This window comes from Haliotis rufescens, unplaced genomic scaffold, assembly GCF_023055435.1.
Source record: "Haliotis rufescens isolate VD_foot unplaced genomic scaffold, xgHalRufe1.0.p SCAF_7, whole genome shotgun sequence".
Lineage (NCBI taxonomy): Eukaryota > Metazoa > Mollusca > Gastropoda > Lepetellida > Haliotidae > Haliotis > Haliotis rufescens.
In genome coordinates this window covers 49,785,420-49,806,533 of record NW_025964361.1, presented here as the reverse complement: position 1 = coordinate 49,806,533, position 21,114 = coordinate 49,785,420, and the positions used below count along the sequence as shown (strand labels likewise).

The window sequence follows — 21,114 nt, the reverse complement described above, 5'->3', positions numbered from 1 at the left end:
TTTCAGGAAAAAAGAACGCTTTACGCAGAGTTATGTTTTATACAGGTTTGGTGGTTAAATGTCACGAAGAGTTTGGACAAGAATCAAGTGGGAGATAGATTTTAGTTATTGGTCCTTATCGACATAATTGTGATGCTAATGCTGATCTTATGAACATAACAAATATATGTACAAAATTCAACAAATGGCCTATTCTGCTGAGAACGAGCTAGTGTACATAATTCAGACTTTGTCAAACGTTTTGCTATCATCATTTCCCATTGCCGACAACACCAGTTGGAGAAATTCTTCGTAGTTCAGTTTGCCGTCTCCATTGATGTCTACCGGTGCCATAAGTTCTGCAACCTCACTCTTCGAAAGTCTCTTTGTTCCACGTTCCCCCGAGAACCAAGCGCTCTGGATCTCGTCTGCTGTTAGGAAGCCATCTTTGTTTGTATCATATTCATTGAATATCCGCCTGACACTGGCCATTCTGAAAGATATAGTTGTGTGATTTGACAGTAATACTTTTAGTTGTCGTTAATATGAACTGCACCCTTAGCATAGGTCGACAGGTTGGAATTGGTAATACATGAAGGGAACTATCAACTGTTGGATTGAAATAATTCATAAAATTTGTGTCAGCATAATCTGCATTCCCAACTCAACCACTACTACAGTCGGTTTCTTTGCTTTCGTCGTGTGCGAACGTGTTGACAATCTGTCAGTATATTCTTTCAGTATGACATTACGTACAAAGAAATCCGTCCACCATGTGGTGTTCTAATTACGTTATGTCTGTGTACAACTTACTAAATGTCATTTTCCATCCCCAACGACAGCATTCAACCTACATCCCCAATGACGTTGTTCAATCTACATCCCAAATGATAACATTCAACCTACATCCTCAGTGAAAGCATTCAACCTTCATCCTTTATGGCAGCCTTCAACCTACATCCTCAATGACGTTGTTCAACCTACATCCTCAATTGCGTTATTCACCTACATCCTTAATGACAGCATTAAAATTACATTCCCAATGATAACATTCAACCTACATCCTCAGTAAAAGCATTCAGCCTACAACCTCAATGGCGTTGTTCAACCTACATCCTCAATAACAATATTAAACCAGCATCATCAATGACAACCTACATTCCTAATGAAAGAATTCAACCTACATCCCCAATGAAAGAATTCAACATACATCCTCAATGACAGCATTCAACCAACATCCTCAATAACAAAATTAAACAAGTACCATCAATGACAACCTACATCCCAAATGACGGCATTCACCCTACATCCTAAATGACGGCATTTAACCTACATCCCCAACGGCGTGGTATAACCTTCATCCCCAAATGGCGTTGTTCAACCTACATCCAAAATGATAACATTCAACCTACTTCCTCAATGAAAGCATTCAACCTACATCCTCAAGTACACAACCTGTATCCTTAACTGAGGTGTACGGTCAACATCCTTTATGACGGTATACAATTCACATCCTTTATCACCAATTCACCTTGCCTATGGCGGTGTTTAAGGGAGTAGAACGATTCTGTACGTGGCAAGAGTGTAGTATAATCTCAAGTAAGATGCTACTTACAACTTCTCCTCGCTGTCGGGACCCATGAAGGCCAGAAACTCCTCCAGTGTCACTTTCTCGTTCTTGTCGGCGTCCATTTCACAGAACAGGGTCTGAAAACATCGATACAACAGTGAGTGAATATTGTTGTAAGCCGCATTCAGCAATAGTCCGTCTACATCAGGTCGATCTGTGACTAGTCAGCAATAGTCGGGCTATATCAGGTCGATCTGTAATTAACAAGCAATAACCTAGATACATCAGGTCGTTCTGTGATTATTCAGCAATAGTCCAGCTATATCAAGGCCGATCTGTAATTATTCAGCAATAGTCCGTCTATAACATGTCGATGTATAATTATTCAGCAATAGCCTGTCTATATCAGATCGATCTGTGATTATTCAGCAATAGTCCGTCTATATCAGGTCGTTCTGTAATTATTCAGCAATACTCCGTCTATATCGGATCGATCTGTAATTATATTACATTGCTTGTCCCAAATGGGAGGATCAGTTATGTCATAATTCCGTACTATTTGAACATTTCAATTGAATGAATCAAAACTGTTCATTGTGGCAGCACACAGCGACAATAAACTAAACCGACTTTGCTTTCGGTCTTCAACGGGTTAGCATGCTACGACTTACATCTATATCGAAGTCTTTACTTTCGGTCTTTAAAGGGTTAGCATGCTACGACTGACATCTATATTGAAGTCTTTACTTTCGGTCTTTAAAGGGTTAGCATGCTACGACTTACATCTAAATTGAAGTCTTTACTTTCGGTCTTTAAAGGGTTAGCATGCTACGACTGACATCTATATTGAAGTATTTACTTTCGGTCTTTATAGGGTTAGCATGCTACGACTGACATCTATATTGAAGTCTTTACTTTCGGTCTTTAAAGGGTTAGCATGCTACGACTTACATCTAAATTGAAGTATTTACTTTCGGTCTTTATAGGGTAAGCATGCTACGACTGACATCTATATTGAAGTCTTTGCTTTCGGTCTTTAACGGGTTAGCATGCTACGACTTACATCTAAATTGAAGTATTTACTTTCGGTCTTTAAAGGGTAAGCATGCTACGACTGACATCTATATCGAAGTCTTTGCTTTCGGTCTTTAACGGGTTAGCATGCTACGACTTACATCTAAATTGAAGTATTTACTTTCGGTCTTTAAAGGGTAAGCATGCTACGACTGACATCTATATCGAAGTCTTTGCTTTCGGTCTTTAAAGGGTTAGCATGCTACGACTTACATCTATATCGAAGTCTTTGCTTTCGGTCTTTAAAGGGTAAGCATGCTACGACTTACATCTATATCGAAGTCTTTGCTTTCGGTCTTTAACGGGTCAGCATGCTACGACTTACATCTATATCGAAGTCTTTGCTTTCGGTGTTTAAAGGGTTAGCATGCTACGACTTACATCTATATCGAAGTCTTTGCTTTCGGTCTTTAAAGGGTTATCACGCCCTGGTGTGTGGAAGTTACGCCCTTGTATGTGGAAGTCTAAGCTGGTTCACGGCTCTTTATGCACATTTCAACTTGATCCAGCTCAGTGTGAGTCACGTGTCTAATATGTGTGAGTCACGTCTCTGGCATGTGTGAGTCACGTGTCTAGTATGTGTGAATCACGTGTCTAATATGTGTAAGTCACGTGTCTAATATGTGTGAATCACGTGTCTAATATGTGTAAGTCACGTGTCTAATATGTGTGAATCACGTGTCTAATATGTGTTAGTCACGTGTCTAATATGTGTGAATCACGTGTCTAATATGTGTGAATCACGTGTCTAGTATGTGTGAATCATGAGTCTAATATGTGTGAGTCACGTGTCTGGTATGTGTGAGTCACGTGTCTAGTATGTGTGAGTCACGTCTCTGGTATGTGTGAGTCACGTGTCTGTTATGTGTGAATCACGTCTCTGGTATGTGTGAGTCACATGTCTAGTTTGTGTGAGTCTCGTGTCTAATATGTGTGAGTCACGTGTCTGGTATGTGTGAGTCACGTGTCTAATATGTATGATTCACGTCTCTAGTATGTGTGAGTCACGTGTCTAGTATGTGTGAGTCACGTGTCTGGTATGTGTGAGTCACGTGTCTGGTATGTGTCAGTCACGTGTCTGGTATGTGTGAGTCACGTGTCTAGTATGTGTGAGTCACGTCTCTGGTATGTGTGAGTCACGTGTCTGTTATGTGTGAATCACGTCTCTGGTATGTGTGAGTCACATGTCTAGTTTGTGTGAGTCACGTGTCTTATATGTGTGAGTCACGTGTCTGGTATGTGTGATTCACGTGTTTTATATGTGTGAATCACGTCTCTAGTATGTGTGAGTCACGTGTCTAGTATGTGTGAATCACGTCTCTAGTATGTGTGAGTCACGTGTCTGGTATGCGTGAGTCACGTGTCTAGTATGTGTGAGTCACGTGTCTGGTATGTGTGAGTCACGTATCTATTATGTATGGGTCACGTGTCTGGTATGTGCGAGTCACGTCTTTAGTATGTGTGAGTAACGTGTCTAGTATGTATGAGTCACGTGTCTAGTATGTATGAGTCACGTGTCTGGTATGTCTGAGTCACGTGTCTGGTATGTGTGAATCACGTCTCTAGTATGTTTGAGTCATTCGTCTAGTATGTGGGAGTCAGTCCCAAGTATGTGTGAGTCACGTCTCAAGTATGTGTGAGTCACGTCTCAAGTATGTGTGAGTCACGTCTCAAGTATGTGTGAGTCACGTCTCAAATATGTGTGAGTCACGTCTCTAGTATTTTTAGATAGCTGCACATTTTAAAGATAACGAATCAGTCGCCATGTAATATAATTTGCAAATAATCCCAAGCAAGCAACTGGTTTCCATAAACCCGAACAAGCCAACCAGGGACTTGGGACACGTATAACTGATTGGCTGATAGAGAGGATTGGCCTTGTGTTGCATTATTGCGCTCAGCGACGGCGCTGTTTTCGTATGGTTATCGGCAGTTGTTTTGTGTTCAGGACTGCATGACAAGTCTGTGAAGTAATCTTTGTTGACTTATTTATTTCTTAGATATGAATTTGATAATGTGTTTGGAGGTATAAACGTTAAAAACTGATGTGCCGCTACGAGGATTTACACGATGCGCAAAGTGTTCAGATTTATATTAACAAACTGAGATTCTTATATGACATTGAACATTCACGTATGGCTGGCTATAGTGTTGCTGGCATGTTGGATATAGGCGGGACAGGGACCGCAAAGTCCAGATCCGTGTTGATTACCGTGATATACAAATTGTGAGGGTCCAAAGGATATAACACGGATCGTGCGTCACGCACCTTTGATGCCAGGTTCTTGTAAGTATACATGTAATTGACCCACAACAGACTGAGCAAAATGCTTTGAAAGAATTTTTTATTGAATTCTGCAGATATACTCGGACACAAAGGAATGACTCAAAACCAATTGCTGTCTGTCAGTGAGATTTGTTTATTCGTTGGATCTGAACATTGTTCTGAATGTGAGAACGGATGGACAGTCGCCATCGTACGACTCTGCTGCCTCAACTCAACTCAGGTGTATTCTCGAAAAACAACCACGGTGGTACAAAAGGAAAAGTATTAATTTCAATAAAATACATAAATATAAAGCAAGATGGCAGGATACGCAATATTACATGAATATACACACATAATGTGATGCACATTTGAATATCACATACATGTCGTACAATGATCATGCACACATACGTAATAATTTATGATAATTTCACACATAATTATTTACAATGTATCAGGATAACAATAAATCATATGAAAAATCAAGCTAGTGTACATGGGGACACACTAGTTCGTATACCATAAAGGTATACATGACTATAAATAGATTAGTTATTCTTCTCATATTCCTATCAATGATTGAGAGGAATTTGCGAGCTTCTTCAGGACTATTAATTGGATCTGTTTTGGAGGAAAGGAAGTGTTTAAATCTAGTGATGTGAGAAAAATGTGTGACATTTTCAGTGAATTGAAATTGGGTTTAACGTTTAACGGTTTAAAGATGATTTCACTTATATATGTGTGTGTGTGGCTGCTTGTACTAGTCCGGACTGTTGCCGATTTATAGTGCTAGCCCACTGAGATACCATGCCGCTGATTAAAATAAATACCCCACTCAGACACAGTATACTGACTCCGAGCCGAGCAGTCCTTGTTTTATCCCCTTAATGCCGAGCGCCAGACAGGGTAACAACAAGTACCATCTTTTAACGTCTTTTGGTATGACGCGGCCGGGGATCGGACCTTCCGCTCTCCGGGCGGACGCTCTACCACTAGACCACGGAGGCGGTCGTGAATTTATCGGCTATGAGAGAGGTTCTATGTTCCGTATACGCTTCACATCTAAATAGGAAAATAAAATTCATCAGCTATAGTTGGCGATGGGCAGAGTTTACATGTGGCCGTAGCTGTCTGTCTACGCCTGCCCAACCAAACCCATTAGCACAACAGTCGAGTTTCATTTCAGGATTTACATAAAACCACCCGCCATTGTCAGCCTCTCCCTAAAGTTGAGATCTACATGTACACTCAGTAAAAATAAAAAGGATGGCCAACAAAACGTGTTGGACCATTATTTCCGCTGAGAGAGGAAAGGGGTATATTCGGACAAAGGTGGTATTGGTTCATACGGAACTTTAACATGCTCTTCCTTAACTAAGAGGTATATGGTCAGCCATAGTGTATTGCAATGCCTGTGTTGTTGAAATCAATTGCAATTTTATTTTGCAAAGGATTCCATGTAATATAGACCATATCTCTAAGTATAATGCGACAATCATCGTTATATTTATTATATAACATTATTAGTATCAGTGTCTGCAAGTCGCCGTGATATAACAATATCATTGCTATCTGCACCGTCAACATCGTGCATTGATGCACTCATATTCTCATTGAGTCGACTTTCGCAAATACTATCATCGCCGCGAATGGCTGCAAAATTGCTAATGCGGCGCAGAACAATATCCACTCACCCATTCACTCATTTATTCTCCACGATCCAAGCTGAACCAACGATACACGGCATGTAATACCTATGTGCAGCTATCGCTAATTTCGATCGTTTACCTTTCAAAGCAAAACAATGTACATGTGTACATCTTTTTTAAAAAATAAATGTACATATTCCCCTAAACTACGTGATTGAGTCACACATACCTGTATCGTCTCCTCGCCATAGGTAAAGCCCAGGGCTACACACGCTCGTGAGAACTCGGACAACGTCATGTAGCCATCATGGTTGGCGTCAAAGTCGTGAAACGCCTTGGTATATACAGCAAGTTCGTCGTCGTCTAAGTGGCTCATGTCGCCGGTGCGAGGGCCAGCGTTAGTGTGTCGTCGTGCTTGTCATGCAGGGGTATACGATATCTGGGATTAAACAGTTACTTCCTTCTTGTCCATACGTAAAACATTGCACAGTGGGCACGCAAACATGATCGATTCCTGGGTTGTAGAGTCTTGGGCAAACACAAGAGGTTTATATATTGCAGAGATACAAGCGTTTAGAAACGTGATACCCTCGACTGATAAAAGTTCTCAACAGTAATCAATATGACCGGAGTCACAACGTTATAATCAATAGCATGTATAGTTAATTATATCTTAAATAGAATAAATACATATACAAGACTTCCTGGTCCATGGGTCTAGTGTCATTAACAGTGTGTTCGTGTGTGTGTATGCGTGTGCACAACTATGATATTAGGGAGTGATTCCCTTTCGTGTCTATGCTTGTATGCCTTGTAATCACCTTACTTGTTTTGTTCGTGGATTGAATAATATTCTTCCAAAAAAGCAACCACTAAATGTGATATCTGTTATCAGGTTATGCACAAGCACTCTGTAGTCTATCTTGTTTTCTTAACACCATCTAATGTATTACGTTAGCTTACATGGAAAGAAGTGCATGTATCCCTTCCAACGTAGTCGGTATATCACGCAGATTCCGAGGAATGGCTATATGCTGAGACAGTGTATTTTGCATTTGTGTACGTGACAAACAATAATTGATAATCTGGAAGTGTGTGCGTGTGTGCGTGTGCGCGCGCGTGTGTGTGTGTGCGTGTGTGTGTGTGTATGTGTGCGCGCGTGCGTGCGTGCGTGCGTGCGTGTGTGTGTGTGTGTGTGTGTTTCTGTACGTGCGTTTTTGTGTCCGTGCCTGCACGTGTACGCGGGGACACAAAGATTGCACCAGTGCTAGCGTGACCTGTGTGTTTTCAAGCCATAAACTTGTCTGTGAATGCAGAGGAAGATTGTGTTCCTTAACTTCGAAAATATGTATTCGACATTGCAGGGAAAGTATCTTCTGAATAGCCTTCAAACACAACTATAATGTGTCTTACCTCCAACTAATGTCACTCACTCACTCCTTCACTCACTCCTCCACTCACTCCTTCACTCACTCCTTCACTCACTCCTTCACTCACTAACGCACGCTAGCACGCACGCTAGCACGCACGCACGCACTCACTCACTGGCGAGGGAGTAGTGGCTAGAGAGGGAGTAGGCCACTATTAGCTCTATGTATTGTATCCATATTACTGTGGGCATTTCTAGTATAGGCTTAATAATTCAAGGAAGTCGACTTATGTATTATTTTATTGCATGGAAAAGTAATAAGGTTTAGATCTCCGACACTAATTCAACCAATGTGTCGTCACGGATCCAGTGTGTATCCTTTTTCGGCAGCCAGTTTGGACCCGCAGTCCTATCTAACCCATATCCAATAACAGTCCAGCGTGCGGTCAATTGTGCAAATCAAAAACAAATATTTAACCGTATTTTAAGTAAGTCCTTTTATGGCTCATAGTTTACCTAAATTGGTATCCTTATTGGTTCACCTGAATCGGTACAGGTCCTTCTGATGTTAGAAGTTCTACAACAATAATTATTTTATAATTATAATATTGCCAAGACACAAATTTTAAGGAACGACTTAAACAGGTCGTTAAGGTCAAATATTTGCTTTTCACATGCACAATAGTCAATAGCTACTGTTATTAGTGGGTTGGCCTGTTCCATTATCCGACTTGGCCATGAAGGATTGACATTCAGTCAAACTTCAAGGCTTCATCAGCAACAGAAACTCTTCATAGTCCAGTTTGCCGTCGCCATTGACGTCAACTTGGGCTATGATGTCCTTGACCTCTTGTGCAGACAGCGGCTGTTCACCCTCATTCACAGCAGACGACAGAGACCGGTGGAGCTCGGATACCGACAGAAAGCCATCTTTGTTTAGGTCCATCCTCCTAAACATCCGTCTGAAAGTGGCGCATCTGGAAGAGGAAGGAGAGCTGGGTATTTCAACAAACCGCCACGAGCCGGACTTAGTCCATTGTGAAGCAGACACGACATTGGGATCCTCCCTCGACAAACACCACCGGGCCTCCAGAACACTAAATTCGCATTTGTCATTAAGTAGTTTTGGGCCAAGTGATCCCCATGGGGGAGTTTATGAGAAGCATAATCCGGCTTGTATTACAGTAGAAAGTCATTGTACAAAAACAGATTCATATATTTTTCAATAGAACTCTTTTTCAATTTTTAGAACCCGTGTTTTTTTCAGGCGAACAATTGTCGCGCGTTTGCATGTGTTTGTGACCGGTGCCACCGGTGGGGCAGGATACGCTCATCTTTTCGCGAACACCTGGTATCATCACTATTTGATAGTGATTCATAAACACATGCGACTCTCTCCTTTTGCTATTGGACATTGTAAAGGTTTTGTCGCTTTATTTGTAATTGTCGGGTAAATATGACACCACAACTGATTGTTTTATCGTGTTTCATTTTTGTTTTCGGTACCGTTTTGTTTTAAACGGTCTAATGACAACAACCACGTGGTTTCATATCATCTTGTTCGATCAGCACAGTTACGGGACCCGGAAGTCATCTGTGAAGCACTTTGTTGTAGATAATTCTCCCAAATTCTGAAATAGCCAATGTAAACATAGAAAACAACACTAACATCATTTAAACCTGCTTTCTTGTAATATTGATGTCAAAAGTACATGTGCTATGGCGGATACCTTCTGAATAAGCAAAGGATTTGGATGTTTACTGGTTAATGCGCCTTCCTAAATATTAAACACAATTCGGTGCCATGTATGTAAGTACATACACATCTTGCATGAGCAATGGGTCTGCATCCATCAGGCATTTTACCGTTTTTTCTCTTTTTTGATTGGTTGCATAGCAGCAAGAAACTCGTCCAAGGTCACATCACCACTTTTATCCTTGTCAAGCTCCGAAAACAGTTGCTACAAATAGAGACAAGACATTCAGTGATTTCCTGAATCCATTTCATTTTTGCTTCCGTTATAACAGACTCTCGAAGTACAAAATATTATGATATGCAATATGTTATTGTTTATTTCAAATTTATACGTCTTAGTACAACAAATGGTTGATATCTGGAATTCCTTGCTGGTATAAGTTTGGCTAACAACAACATCAAACACAGTGGTTAAGTTGCATGAAATTTGATGTTGAATTTCCAGGAATAACCGTAATACTGTGATCCATCAAATGTATGCAGAGATTTTTGCTCAGTAAGTTGTGGTCACGCTGTTCTATTGACATGCTCTCCAAACCACAGTCAACTTGTCCAAAGAAAAATGTCAAATAGCTCTTACATGAACTTTAATCGTTTTCCATATTGTAAATGTGGCAGTTCTAGTGGGCTTAGAGATAAAATAAGATAAGATAAGACTTAATTATCCCAATGGAAATTCATATTGCACAGTTGATTAGCACTAAAATATGAAAAGAATGTATCATATTAAACTATGTACATAAGAAAAAAAGACACTTACAAATATAAAGTCGGGTAAAACATGTAGAGAAATGCACACTATCACAGTGACGACAAGGAATGATATCTTAAAGTATATGTATTTATATCACAGCAATAGTAAACTTTAATAAAAGGGATGGTGGCAGTATGAGATTTGTGTACAGCGAACTGTTAAAAAGTATCTAACAGATGAACATTTAAAAGTCTAATACTGGCTGGTTTGAATTACTTCCGGGTCCTGTTTGTTTTCAGCATGGGCATGCGCAGTCGGTAGCGGCGGCGGCTTGACAAAGTATGTATAACACCGTGTGTACAGTGAACGTCAAACCAGGAAGTATACGTTTATTACGATAGTTTTTCTATATACAAACGTAAGGGGCACTTGCTTGGTTGAAGATTCGATTTCAGTACATAACAGCAAACTTGTGTATTATAATAACGTAAAAACAAAATCGGGAAACACAAGTTAACACCCCATAACGATATTATCCATGAAGAAAAGACATTGACACATTTTCTTATGCTTCAGATCCGTGAAAATCCGGGGTAGCATAGGCCTTCAGCAACCCATACTTGCCGTAAAAGGCGACTAACGCGGTCGGGTGGTCAGGCTCCCTGACTTGGTTGAAGCATGTCATCGATCTCAATTGCGTGGATAGATGTTCATGATGTCGATCACTGGATCGTCTGGTCCAGACTCGATTACTTACCGACCGCTGTCATATGGCTGGGATATTGCTAAGTCCGGCGTTAAACAACAAACAAACAATCAAACAAACTTCCGCTTCAGTGGCGTGTCATTACACCTTCACGTCCTCAAGTGTAAGTCAGTGTTCCCAAGTAAAGTGTGCCACAGTTCCTAGCAACACAGGGGGGCAAGGGTGGCCCAGTCGCTTTGCAGAGTTGCGTCCGTTTGGCAAGCCAGAAACCTATGATTGTGGGTTCGAATCCCGGTTTTACCCGATTATGTTTCTAGCTTTGTCAGCACCATACCCGTGCTCATGGGTTTCACCGAGGTGGTAGACGTCTAAGACCTTCATCACTTCGGGCTTTCCTCCCATATTAAGCTGACACGCCGTGATATAACTGGAACACTGTTAATAGCGTCGATAAACCCAACTCACTCACTCACTCACTCACTCCTAGCAACACATGAGTTGGACACGTGTCGTCATGACTTGTTTGTCGTACGGTAGATTGTCGCGTCTTACCTTCACCTGGGAGTCATCATAGTCAAAGCCCAACTCCACACACAAGCCTTTGACCTCGGATTTGTTTAAACGTCCATCATGATTCAGATCGACTTCTTTAAACATTCTGGTGTATATCTGCAGTTGGTTTAGAGTCAGTTGGTTCATCCTTCATTGACAGTCTGGCTGTTTTAAGGGAAATGTAGAACTGCACACCTGCACAACATATCCCATGTAAGGTTCCGCCAATAATATACAAGTTGCTGTTGATATAACCCACTGTGCACTCCAACCTTACAGGGTCAAGTGTTGGGGCATTTCATAACAGCGGCACGCCCCTAAACATTTTAAATGAGTTTCCACTTCTGTAGGGTTTTTTTATACTGAAGCCTTAATCTATGATATATGGACACTATTTATACATGCAAGATACAGCAGATGTGCATTAGAAGAGTGAGTGAGGGAGGGCTGTGGGGGAGGGAGGGGGATGTGACAGATATGAGCTCCACATCTTGTATCCGTGTTGGGAATGGAACCCAGGTCGCTGCCCTAAAGGAGCCAACCACTCGGCTATCCCACCTTTACACTCAAATAAAAAGGATCAGGTTATTCACGATCTTGAGTTATTGTATTTTTTAACATGGTTACATTTCAGATAACGTTTGTACATAATTTGAACGCTAGTTTCCTTATTAATATCGTCCCGAAAAGTTCAAACGGGAATTCACTGTGCATTTCGACCCGTTTCAAGGACAAGTGGCTCCTTGTGTACGCACAGTTAGGAGTGTCGAAACACGACATGTCAAGGTTTACCGGCTTCCGTAAGGCCATACAACCGTATCAGAGATTTGAGTACCAGTGCAAAAAATAATCCGATAGGAACGCCGCCTGAACCTGCCCCATGTTTAGTTTGTACGCCAGCACGCCAGTTTGCACTTCCAGCACTAAGAAGCCGAGTAGATAGCCGTGAGATAAAACCTGCACCCAGTGGCAGTGGTGATTTATTGCTGGGACACAGTGTGTTAATCATTCGTTGTTAGTGTGCGGGTATTTTGTCTGTCAGGGGTAATAAATCATATTTCGTGCCCTACGAGCTGACAACATTTGCTATACCCCCCCCCCCCCCCCCCCTAATTATCCACATTATCTAAACAACAAACCTGTTTTCCTGTTTTTACGGAGGGTTTGGGCCTTTATACTCGGATTGTCGTATCCATTTATCATTGTTCTTTTTGTTTAAGGAGTGTCCCTTCCCAAGAATGTGTGATATATGATACTATCGTTCATGTTTCGCCATGGTAATTATCACGCTAAAACAGGATCTTTTAAACAGTTGTACACGCACACACACACACACGAACACACACACACACACACACGAACACACACACACACACACACACACACACACACACACACACACACACACACACACACACACACACACACACACACACACACACACACACACACACACACACACAAACAAACAAACAAACAAAAATCACACACAACTGCAAACACAAACAAACAAAAACACGCATACATCTATATTTTTATATAATATATCTTATATATCAACTGTGTAAAACTTTCGTTCCCTGTGGGAAAGTTTGTTCATCGTTGGATGTGAGATTGAGAATTAAGTCCAAGGAAGAATTTATTTACACAACCATGCTCTACCAAGTCGATGCCACTCAATCCATGTTGATCTGAAGTGTTTGTTTTATAGTTTTATAGTAGCCCAACTGTGCACCTGGATACGACGGGCTGTGTTGATTAGGTGGGGCCATCCATGTCTTATAGAGCAGGACACAAAGTATCAAACTTTCCAATAGTCAACTCTCCCCTTGTCGAGCAATATTCCAGCAGCCCCAGCCTATGGTGTTAACATTTCACAAAGTTTCAGGTATAACCGAGCATGATCTTAATCAAAAGTTGTTTCATCAGTAATACAACTTTCAAGGCCTTTGTAAAGCTTTCAAAATGTTTTACAGTACAGGTGTGGGGGATATTTCCCAATTTGAAGCATCCGTGACAAAAATTATGTCAGGTACAGTTCCCTATGTTTTAAAGTAAAGTACGTTTATAACGAACACGCTTATAACGAACTGACGGATATAACGAACTGATTTTTTTGTCCCGACTATTTGCTATTGTTATACTGTATATATGCTTATAACGAACTACGGTTATAACGAACAAAAGTTAGTGGTCCCTTTGAGTTCGTTATAACCGTAGTTTACTGTATATCAAACAAATGTGTTAATGCATCACTATCTTATGAAACATGAAACAGATGCAAAGTCGGAATCGTACAATGAAATTTCTTATCATTATGAAATTGTTTTTGTCGCTTTTATTTTATATCAAACATATCTATCAAAACAAACTTTATTTCGGTGTCAGAAGTTAAACCACAATTGAAAATGCAATATCAGAAAGGATCGTATTTGTTGAGCTTATAACGTGCCTCTCAAAGCAGCAATGGAAATACGCTCATGTTCCGTAATTTGAGTCTGTCTACGTTAACATAACAGGAAAATGTTTCCTTAGGATTTTGCAAAGGGTTGTTTTGTGTAACTTTGATTGAAGACAGCCCAAACCATTAATCCCATTCTAAATATTTCGATAATTATGTGGCTTTAATCATACATTTAAATATTTGAATATGCAGGTCCAGTGCAATAAAGGGGGCACGGGTGGCCCAGTCGTCTAAGGTGCCGCGATTCGCTGTGCAGAGTTGCGTCCCTTGGGCACGCCAGAAACCTATGATTGATGTTCGAATCCCGGTTCACACCGATTATGTTTCTAGGTTTGTCAGCACCATACCCGTGCTCGTGGGTTTCACCCAAGTGGTAAATATCTGAGACCTGCATCCCTTCGGGCTTTCCTCCCACATTAGACTGACACGCTGCGATATGACTGGAATACTGTTAAAAGCGGCGTTAAACCCAACTCACTCACACTCACTCACTCCAGTGCAACAAGTGAGTGAGTGGCAGATATGTGGAGGACATCTCCAAATTTGATGCATCAGTGACAATAATGATGTCAGATCCAATTGCCTATTTTGTCTTGTACTATATGTTCCAGAGTTACTTCAGTCACATGCATCAAATGAGTGAGTCGGTTGTGATTGAACTGTATGTCTGGTCCGGTCAGGGTAGTGTTCCTACTTTGGTGAAGCCCCCGACAAAGAGTGTCGGGACACCCATCTTTGTGGTAATGAGGGGCATTACCTATTACGACACGTGAAAATCCGGGTTATAATAGGTCTTGAGAAACCCTTGTAAGAGGCGACTAACGGAATCGGGTGGTCAGACTCGTTGACTTGGTTGCTGTATGTCATCGTATCTCAATTGCTTGGAACGATGCTCATGATATCAAGCACTGGATTGTCTGTCCAGACTCGATTATTTCCAGACCGCCGTCATATAAACTAATGTCCAAAAGAAACGATACCACACATTTTTCTAAATAATTTATTATGAAGAGTTAATTTTCGTCTGAAAAGGTACTTTTGCGTATCCTACGTTCCAAACCAAACGTATTCGGTCGATAAAACCGGGAACATTTGATCAATTGAGAAAAAAGCGTACAATTTGCCCAAATGAGATTCCGTCCCGTAACACGAAATGCACGTACATGTCTTCTGTATAAAACTGCTGACCCGACACGTTGGGATCACAGCAACAAAAAGCACACAAAAGAAATGCCACGTTTGACAGCGATTGAGAGAGAGAGAGCCGTAGGAATGCTCCAACAGGGAGCTACGCACCGCGACGTCGCCAGAAGGTTAGGATGCGCGCGCATAACCGTCACCAGGTTAATGGAGCGGTAGCGTCAAACAGCAGACAGACCGAGAACCGGGAGACCACGGGTGACCACGCCTATTGAAGACCGCCACATCCGGGTACTTCACCTTCGGAACCGCTTCGTAACGGCGACGTTAACGGCACGGACGGCACTGGGACACGTGATAAGTCGACAAACCGTGTACAGGAGACTCAGGGCACATGGTATCCGAGCACGTCGCCCCTACCGCGGAGCGTTCCTGACACCTCAACACCGACTCAACAGACGGATATGGGCCAGGCGACTTCGACGGTGGCAACGGTGGAACTGAGCACGTGTCATGTTTTCTGACGAAAGCAGATTTTGCATCTTCAGGAACGACGGCCGGCAGCGTGTGTACCGAAGAGTAGGTGAACGTTTGGCACCGAGCTGCATCGATCAAGTCAGGCCATATGGAGGTTTAATGGTTTGGGGTGGAATATGCGGTGACGTCAAAACGACACTCGTCGTTATTCGAGGAAACCTGAATGCGCAGCGTTATCGTGATGACATCTTACAGCCAGTTGTGGTGCCATTCATTTAACAACAGCCTAATGGTATCATTTTCCAGCACGAAAATGCCAGGCCTCACACGACAAGGCTGACCCAGAACTTCCCAGCAAACGCCAACATTCACGTTTTACCATGGCCGGCATGTTCACCGGATATGAACCCAATCGAACACATGCGGGACATTCTCGGCCGCAAAGTCAGGAATCGCCCTGTGCCTCCAGTTAACCTCCAGGAGTTGGAACAATGCCTCCTCCGTGAATGGCAACGCACCCCCCCCCCCCCCCCCCCCCCCCCCCCCAACGTCATCAGCCCGTAGACGTGTACTAGCGTGCATTGACGCTCACGGTGGACGTACCCGGTACTAACGTGACTTTGAGACGTGTGTCTCATCAACTGTGTTCAAATGAAATTTTCATTTTGCCCCCCCCCCCCCCCCCCCCCCCCCCCGCGTCTTTACATGTCTGTCCTCATGATTGTAAGGGATTGATTACAATTAATTTGTGTACACATACTGTGAAAACATTACTCACAAGTCATATACCAAATTGTATTTGATATGTCTGTATCGTTTAGTTTTTTTGTAATGTCCTTTCAAACACGTGGTATCGTTTCTTTTGGACATTGGTTTAGCTGGAATATTGCTGAGAATAACAACCAACCAACCAAACAAAACATTACCTTTTACAGTCATAGTACCTAGATGAAATACGCTGTCGTTCTCCGACGGTTACTTTAGCGACTAGAAAAGAAAATATATTTGTCTGGAACATTCTTTGGTGAGGTTGAAAAGGCTTCAAAATTATGCCACAACTCTTCTGAAAGCAATCGGAAGGCCCAATACAACTATAATTGTTTGACAAGCAAGACTTTTCTTTTATTAATGGATGCATGGGTAACCAAAGCCGTGTTCGTCGTGATGAGTTGCGTCCCTTATCACATCATGGGCTCGATGTAGTGTCTTCCGTACTCGTGGGTTTCCCCAAAGTGGTAAACGTCAAATACATGCATCATTTCGGACTTTCCGTTCTCAGTGAGCTGACACACCCTTATATCACTGGGATATTGTTCAAAGCCGTGTTACACCTCAGCCACTCACTGAAGGATATGGGACAACAATTGGAGAATTAAATGTCTTTGTGCACAGGTTTACCCCTTTGTTAGCTTTGTTAGCTTATAACCGTTATGAGGAAACAGTGTGTTGAAGGAATACAAACTGAAGTTATAAATCAGTTCAGTAGAAGGAAGAAATCAGTGACAAGCAGCGTCATAAAAACATGAGGAAATAACCCCTATAGACTGAAGAGAAGGTCTACAAGTTCACTGAAATGAATACTTGTATCTTCAAGGCTTCTTTCAGACCTTGATTCGTCTTACATTGAATCAAAAGATGTCATCATGTTGGTTGATCCTGGTTGAGCCAATCCACTCATACACTGTTTATTATAAGGAAAACAGGCGACTGTTTATATAAGGCAGTTTAAGAAGTATTATGCTTTAGTAACACGTGACACTATAAAGGGAAAGGAGGAAAGGAAATGAGTAAGGGGAACAGAATGTTGACACAAATCATACGGCAAAGGTGGCAGTTTACGTTTGGTAAGTACGATGTTTTTTCAAAGTATAAGTTGCAAGTCGTCTGAAACAGTTGACAAATCCTAACACCCTTATATGTTTGACGCGGCACTTGCAGATGCTGGAAACAAAGGTATTTATATTACATTTTATACCATGAAAATAGACAGAAACAGCTTTGTTTATTATTTATCTGCAAATGTTTTGGTCAGTTCTACTCAAAACTGTTTGATTTGATTGGTATTATTTCGAAACTTTTACAAATGTCAAACAGCGAGGTGCCTTCCTACGTTTTTTGAATTATTCCAGAATCAGAATTCATGGATTTATACAAATATTCTGTGTGGCTGTGTCAACTGTTATTGTGTTTCAGAAACAATGCACGTCGAAATATTTATATTTCTCCTTCTGATGACGGATGCAACATGCAAGTTTTAACGTGATCTAAAGTCAAATTAATTCATTAATCCATAATAAATGTGTCCATACAGTTAACTTTCTTCCTCTTGATGTGCTGTCATTGTGTTTCAGAAATAATGCACGTGGAAATGTTGATGTTTCTCCTGCTGATGACGGATGCAACATGCATCTCTGTCAGTGGCTGTCACACCAGTTTTAGTGCAGCCTACCAGGGTAACGTCACCGACTGTCAAAGACAGAATCTCACTCAAGTGCCATCAGATCTTCCAAAGGACATTGTAGGTTTGGATTTACAAGATAATCTTCTCACCCGAATATCCAACAACAGTTTTAGCGCTTTACGTGACCTGAGATTCCTTTATCTGAGTGCCAATCCGTTAAAGAAATTGCAGAGAGATGCCTTCAAGGGTCTTGGTAAACTGGAAGTCTTGGAAATGAATTGTGACACGCTTTCATTGGACAAGACAACATACCCAGATGGACTGTTCCAGTATTTGGTTAGTCTGAGGCAGTTGGTTCTGTTAGGAAGTATAAATAACGAAGGACAATTTCCTACTGACATTGTACAAGGTCTACACAGCCTAGAACAGCTTCAGATTAACTCCTGGCCTAAAGACGGAAAATGGCCTCAACTAGAACAGTTGAAAGACACCCTCACACTTCTGAATATCCAAACCATTGGTACACCTGTTCTTGGAAACACATCCTTTCAAGCTTTGCGGGATATCCCACTTAAAATATTTAATCTTAATGGTGTTCTAACAAAACTAGAACCAGGAGTATTTTGCCCTTTTAAGAACCTAACCAAGCTGGTTCTTTCTCAATCGCATGGAAGCACGACCAAGTTCGTCTCCATAACAAGAGCCCTTCAGTGTTTAGCTGGAAGAAATATGGAGGAAATAATACTGACTCGAGTTGTTACCACAGGAGAAAGTTGTGTGACTCTAACAGAGGAGATGTTCGGTTATCTTGCAGATATATGTGTGAAAAAGCTAGACTTGTCTAACAATAAGATTATTTCGATTCAAACAAATGCCATAACCAGTTCCACCTTATTCAGATGTCTCGAATATCTGGACTTGTCCAAAAACATAATTGAGATGATGATGCCTACATTAAGAGACACGTACATCATGGAAAATCTGAAATATCTCGATGTGTCTCAGAATAACCAATTGAGCTTTTCTATCAGCCACAAATATGATACCACAAAACGAGGGGGGTTATATTTTCCCATACCTCCTAATCTAAGTTATGTAAACCTCAGCAGATCTTCCATTGCTAACCATGTGTATATTAGTTTAACACTGACACAAAGCGATCATCTATCTGTGTTAGATTTCTCTAGAAATGATAAGTTAGACATTCCGTCATATTTGGAATGTTGTAAAAACCTGAAACTCTTGGACATATCCCATATGAAGATCAGTCAGAATGTTTTCAACAACACCAACATGGTGACGAATCTCCAAACATTGCTTGTTCACGATGTGACGTCAGATGAAGACATGTTTGTGTCCCCATCTGAACCTTTTTTCAATGTCATGCCCAAACTTAAAAGACTCGATTTATCAGGCAATAATCTGCAGCTTATCAACAAAAATACATTGAGAAAATTTAACAAATTGGAAATCATTTCTCTTGCACGAAACCGACTGGATGACGTACCAGAAGAAATCCTTATGATGGCTAGGCTTAAACATTTGGATATGACATCGAATTCCCTGTTAGTCATCAGTAAACAGCAACAGACAATGCTCGATGACTTTGTTGTGAATAACGGATCGTTCTACCTCTACCTAACAGGCAATATCTTCAGCTGCAGCTGTGGAACTCTTCACTTCATACAATGGTTACTGGAAACTGATGTCACTTTAGATCACCATGGCAACTACAGCTGCATCCTTGGTGATGGAACGTTGTCTGATACAGCTACCTTTTATGCAAGTAGGACATTTCAGTGGAGAACATGTGTTGGTCAGTTCTGGTTGGCGGCTGCCATAGTTGGAAACTTGATCGCGATGTTGTCTCTATTTGCAGCTTTTCTTTTCAAGAAATATTTCCCCAAAATAGAACACCATGTATTACATATGCTTGGTTATAATCCAAGACGCCGACCACAAAGGGAGGATTTTGATTATGATGCCTACATATGCTATGAAAGTGCTGAGTATTATTGGCCATGTCATTGTCTCTTCAAGGAGCTCCCCAAAGTCTCCCCTGGTATAAGACTGTACCTGCCCGACTTACATGACCCTGTAGGATGTTCTCGGGCTGAAGTGACCATTGATGCTTTGTCGAGAAGCTGGAAGATTGTTATCGTGCTTACAGAGAACTTCCTGAGAGACGAATGGATACACTTTACTGTTCTGTCTACTGTCAGACTGATGTCCGTGAACAACGCAATCACGGACCGGGTCCTGCTTCTGTACAGGGATATGTCCTTGGCAGCGAGAGCTCGAGTTCCTCATCTTCTCCTCAACGTGGTTTCAGAGGAACATATTCTGGACGTGGAGGAACACCCCCAGTTCTGGACACATCTGTGTCAGCGTATCCTCAACGCTGATCCCGCAGCCTTATTCTGAAGTGTGACCTTTCTCTGATGGTAATCACAAATACCTGACATATATCAACTATAAAAAATGTCTTTCATATGACATTGGAGTTGCAACATACGTATCCCATTTGGAAATGAACTGGCGATGGAACACTTAAAATGTTTCGCAGACAACATCAATCAACATCTTTCAGTTTTCTTGATTTATCTGCATAATTTAATCCCGTCGTTACAGGGTCTTTTTGTGGAGAATTCACTGTGATCGTCAAGGAAATTCATGTTAAGTGTATGACAGTACCTACGAAGTGCAAACACACAAATTCTGCTTGGATATTGTGTCAGTGCCGGCTTCAAACCTTAGGATAACGTCACTGTCATAATAAGATTGGTTAACCGCGACGAACATACAATATATTAAGATGGCAAGTGGTCCTGTGGAGAGCGTACAGATCACAAACCAGGTGAAAGTAAGCACCGTTAGTAGGAAGAAGTTGAATTGGTGACCGCGTTGGGGGACATGATGTATCATTAGAAGAGTGGATGGGGGATTCAAGATTCATCTTGGGCTGCACACTTTTGAGTCAGACACATTTTGACGGCTTTTACACTGACGGCAGT

General features: G+C 41.5%; 3 protein-coding genes across 4 annotated transcripts in view; 1 reads left to right on the top strand and 2 right to left on the bottom strand.

Annotated features, from left to right (window-relative positions):
* LOC124127975 (calmodulin-4-like) lies at positions 1-7,115 on the bottom strand. Its single transcript, XM_048388302.1, has 3 exons — positions 6,771-7,115; positions 1,595-1,686; positions 1-472 (listed from the first exon to the last, which is right to left on the bottom strand). Exons 1-3 carry the CDS (start codon positions 6,915-6,917, stop codon positions 223-225), a joined length of 489 nt encoding a protein of 162 aa, XP_048244259.1. The 5' UTR covers positions 6,918-7,115; the 3' UTR covers positions 1-222.
* Positions 7,116-8,194: 1,079 nt separating this feature from the next.
* Positions 8,195-21,114, bottom strand: part of LOC124127974 (calmodulin-4-like) — a 31,794-nt gene continuing 18,874 nt past the window's right edge. Inside the window, exons 1-3 of one of the 2 annotated variants that reach the window (XM_046491383.2) lie at positions 11,619-11,871; positions 9,777-9,871; positions 8,195-8,887 (exon numbers count right to left, since the gene is read on the bottom strand). In XM_046491383.2, the coding sequence (XP_046347339.2) occupies positions 8,674-8,887; positions 9,777-9,871; positions 11,619-11,765 (456 nt within the window). In that variant the 5' untranslated portion in view covers positions 11,766-11,871 and the 3' untranslated portion in view covers positions 8,195-8,673. Of the gene's footprint in view, positions 8,888-9,776; positions 9,872-11,618; positions 11,872-21,114 lie in introns of those variants that run through there. The other variant, XM_048387638.1, reaches the window with a different exon arrangement.
* LOC124127973 (toll-like receptor 4) lies at positions 18,339-20,567 on the top strand. The gene has a single exon (XM_046491382.2). The coding sequence runs from the start codon at positions 18,374-18,376 to the stop codon at positions 20,522-20,524; it is 2,151 nt and encodes a 716-aa protein (XP_046347338.2). The 5' UTR covers positions 18,339-18,373; the 3' UTR covers positions 20,525-20,567.

Coding starts and splice junctions, on each gene's coding strand:
- LOC124127973 (XM_046491382.2), top strand. CDS start 18,374: ATGAATTGTGACACGCTTTCATTGGACAAGACAACATACCCAGATGGA.
- LOC124127975 (XM_048388302.1), bottom strand. CDS start 6,917: ATGAGCCACTTAGACGACGACGAACTTGCTGTATATACCAAGGCGTTT. Junction 1,687..6,770: donor ATGGCGAGGAGACGATACAG/GTATGTGTGACT, acceptor CGATGTTTTCAG/ACCCTGTTCTGTGAAATGGA. Junction 473..1,594: donor CCCGACAGCGAGGAGAAGTT/GTAAGTAGCATC, acceptor TATATCTTTCAG/AATGGCCAGTGTCAGGCGGA.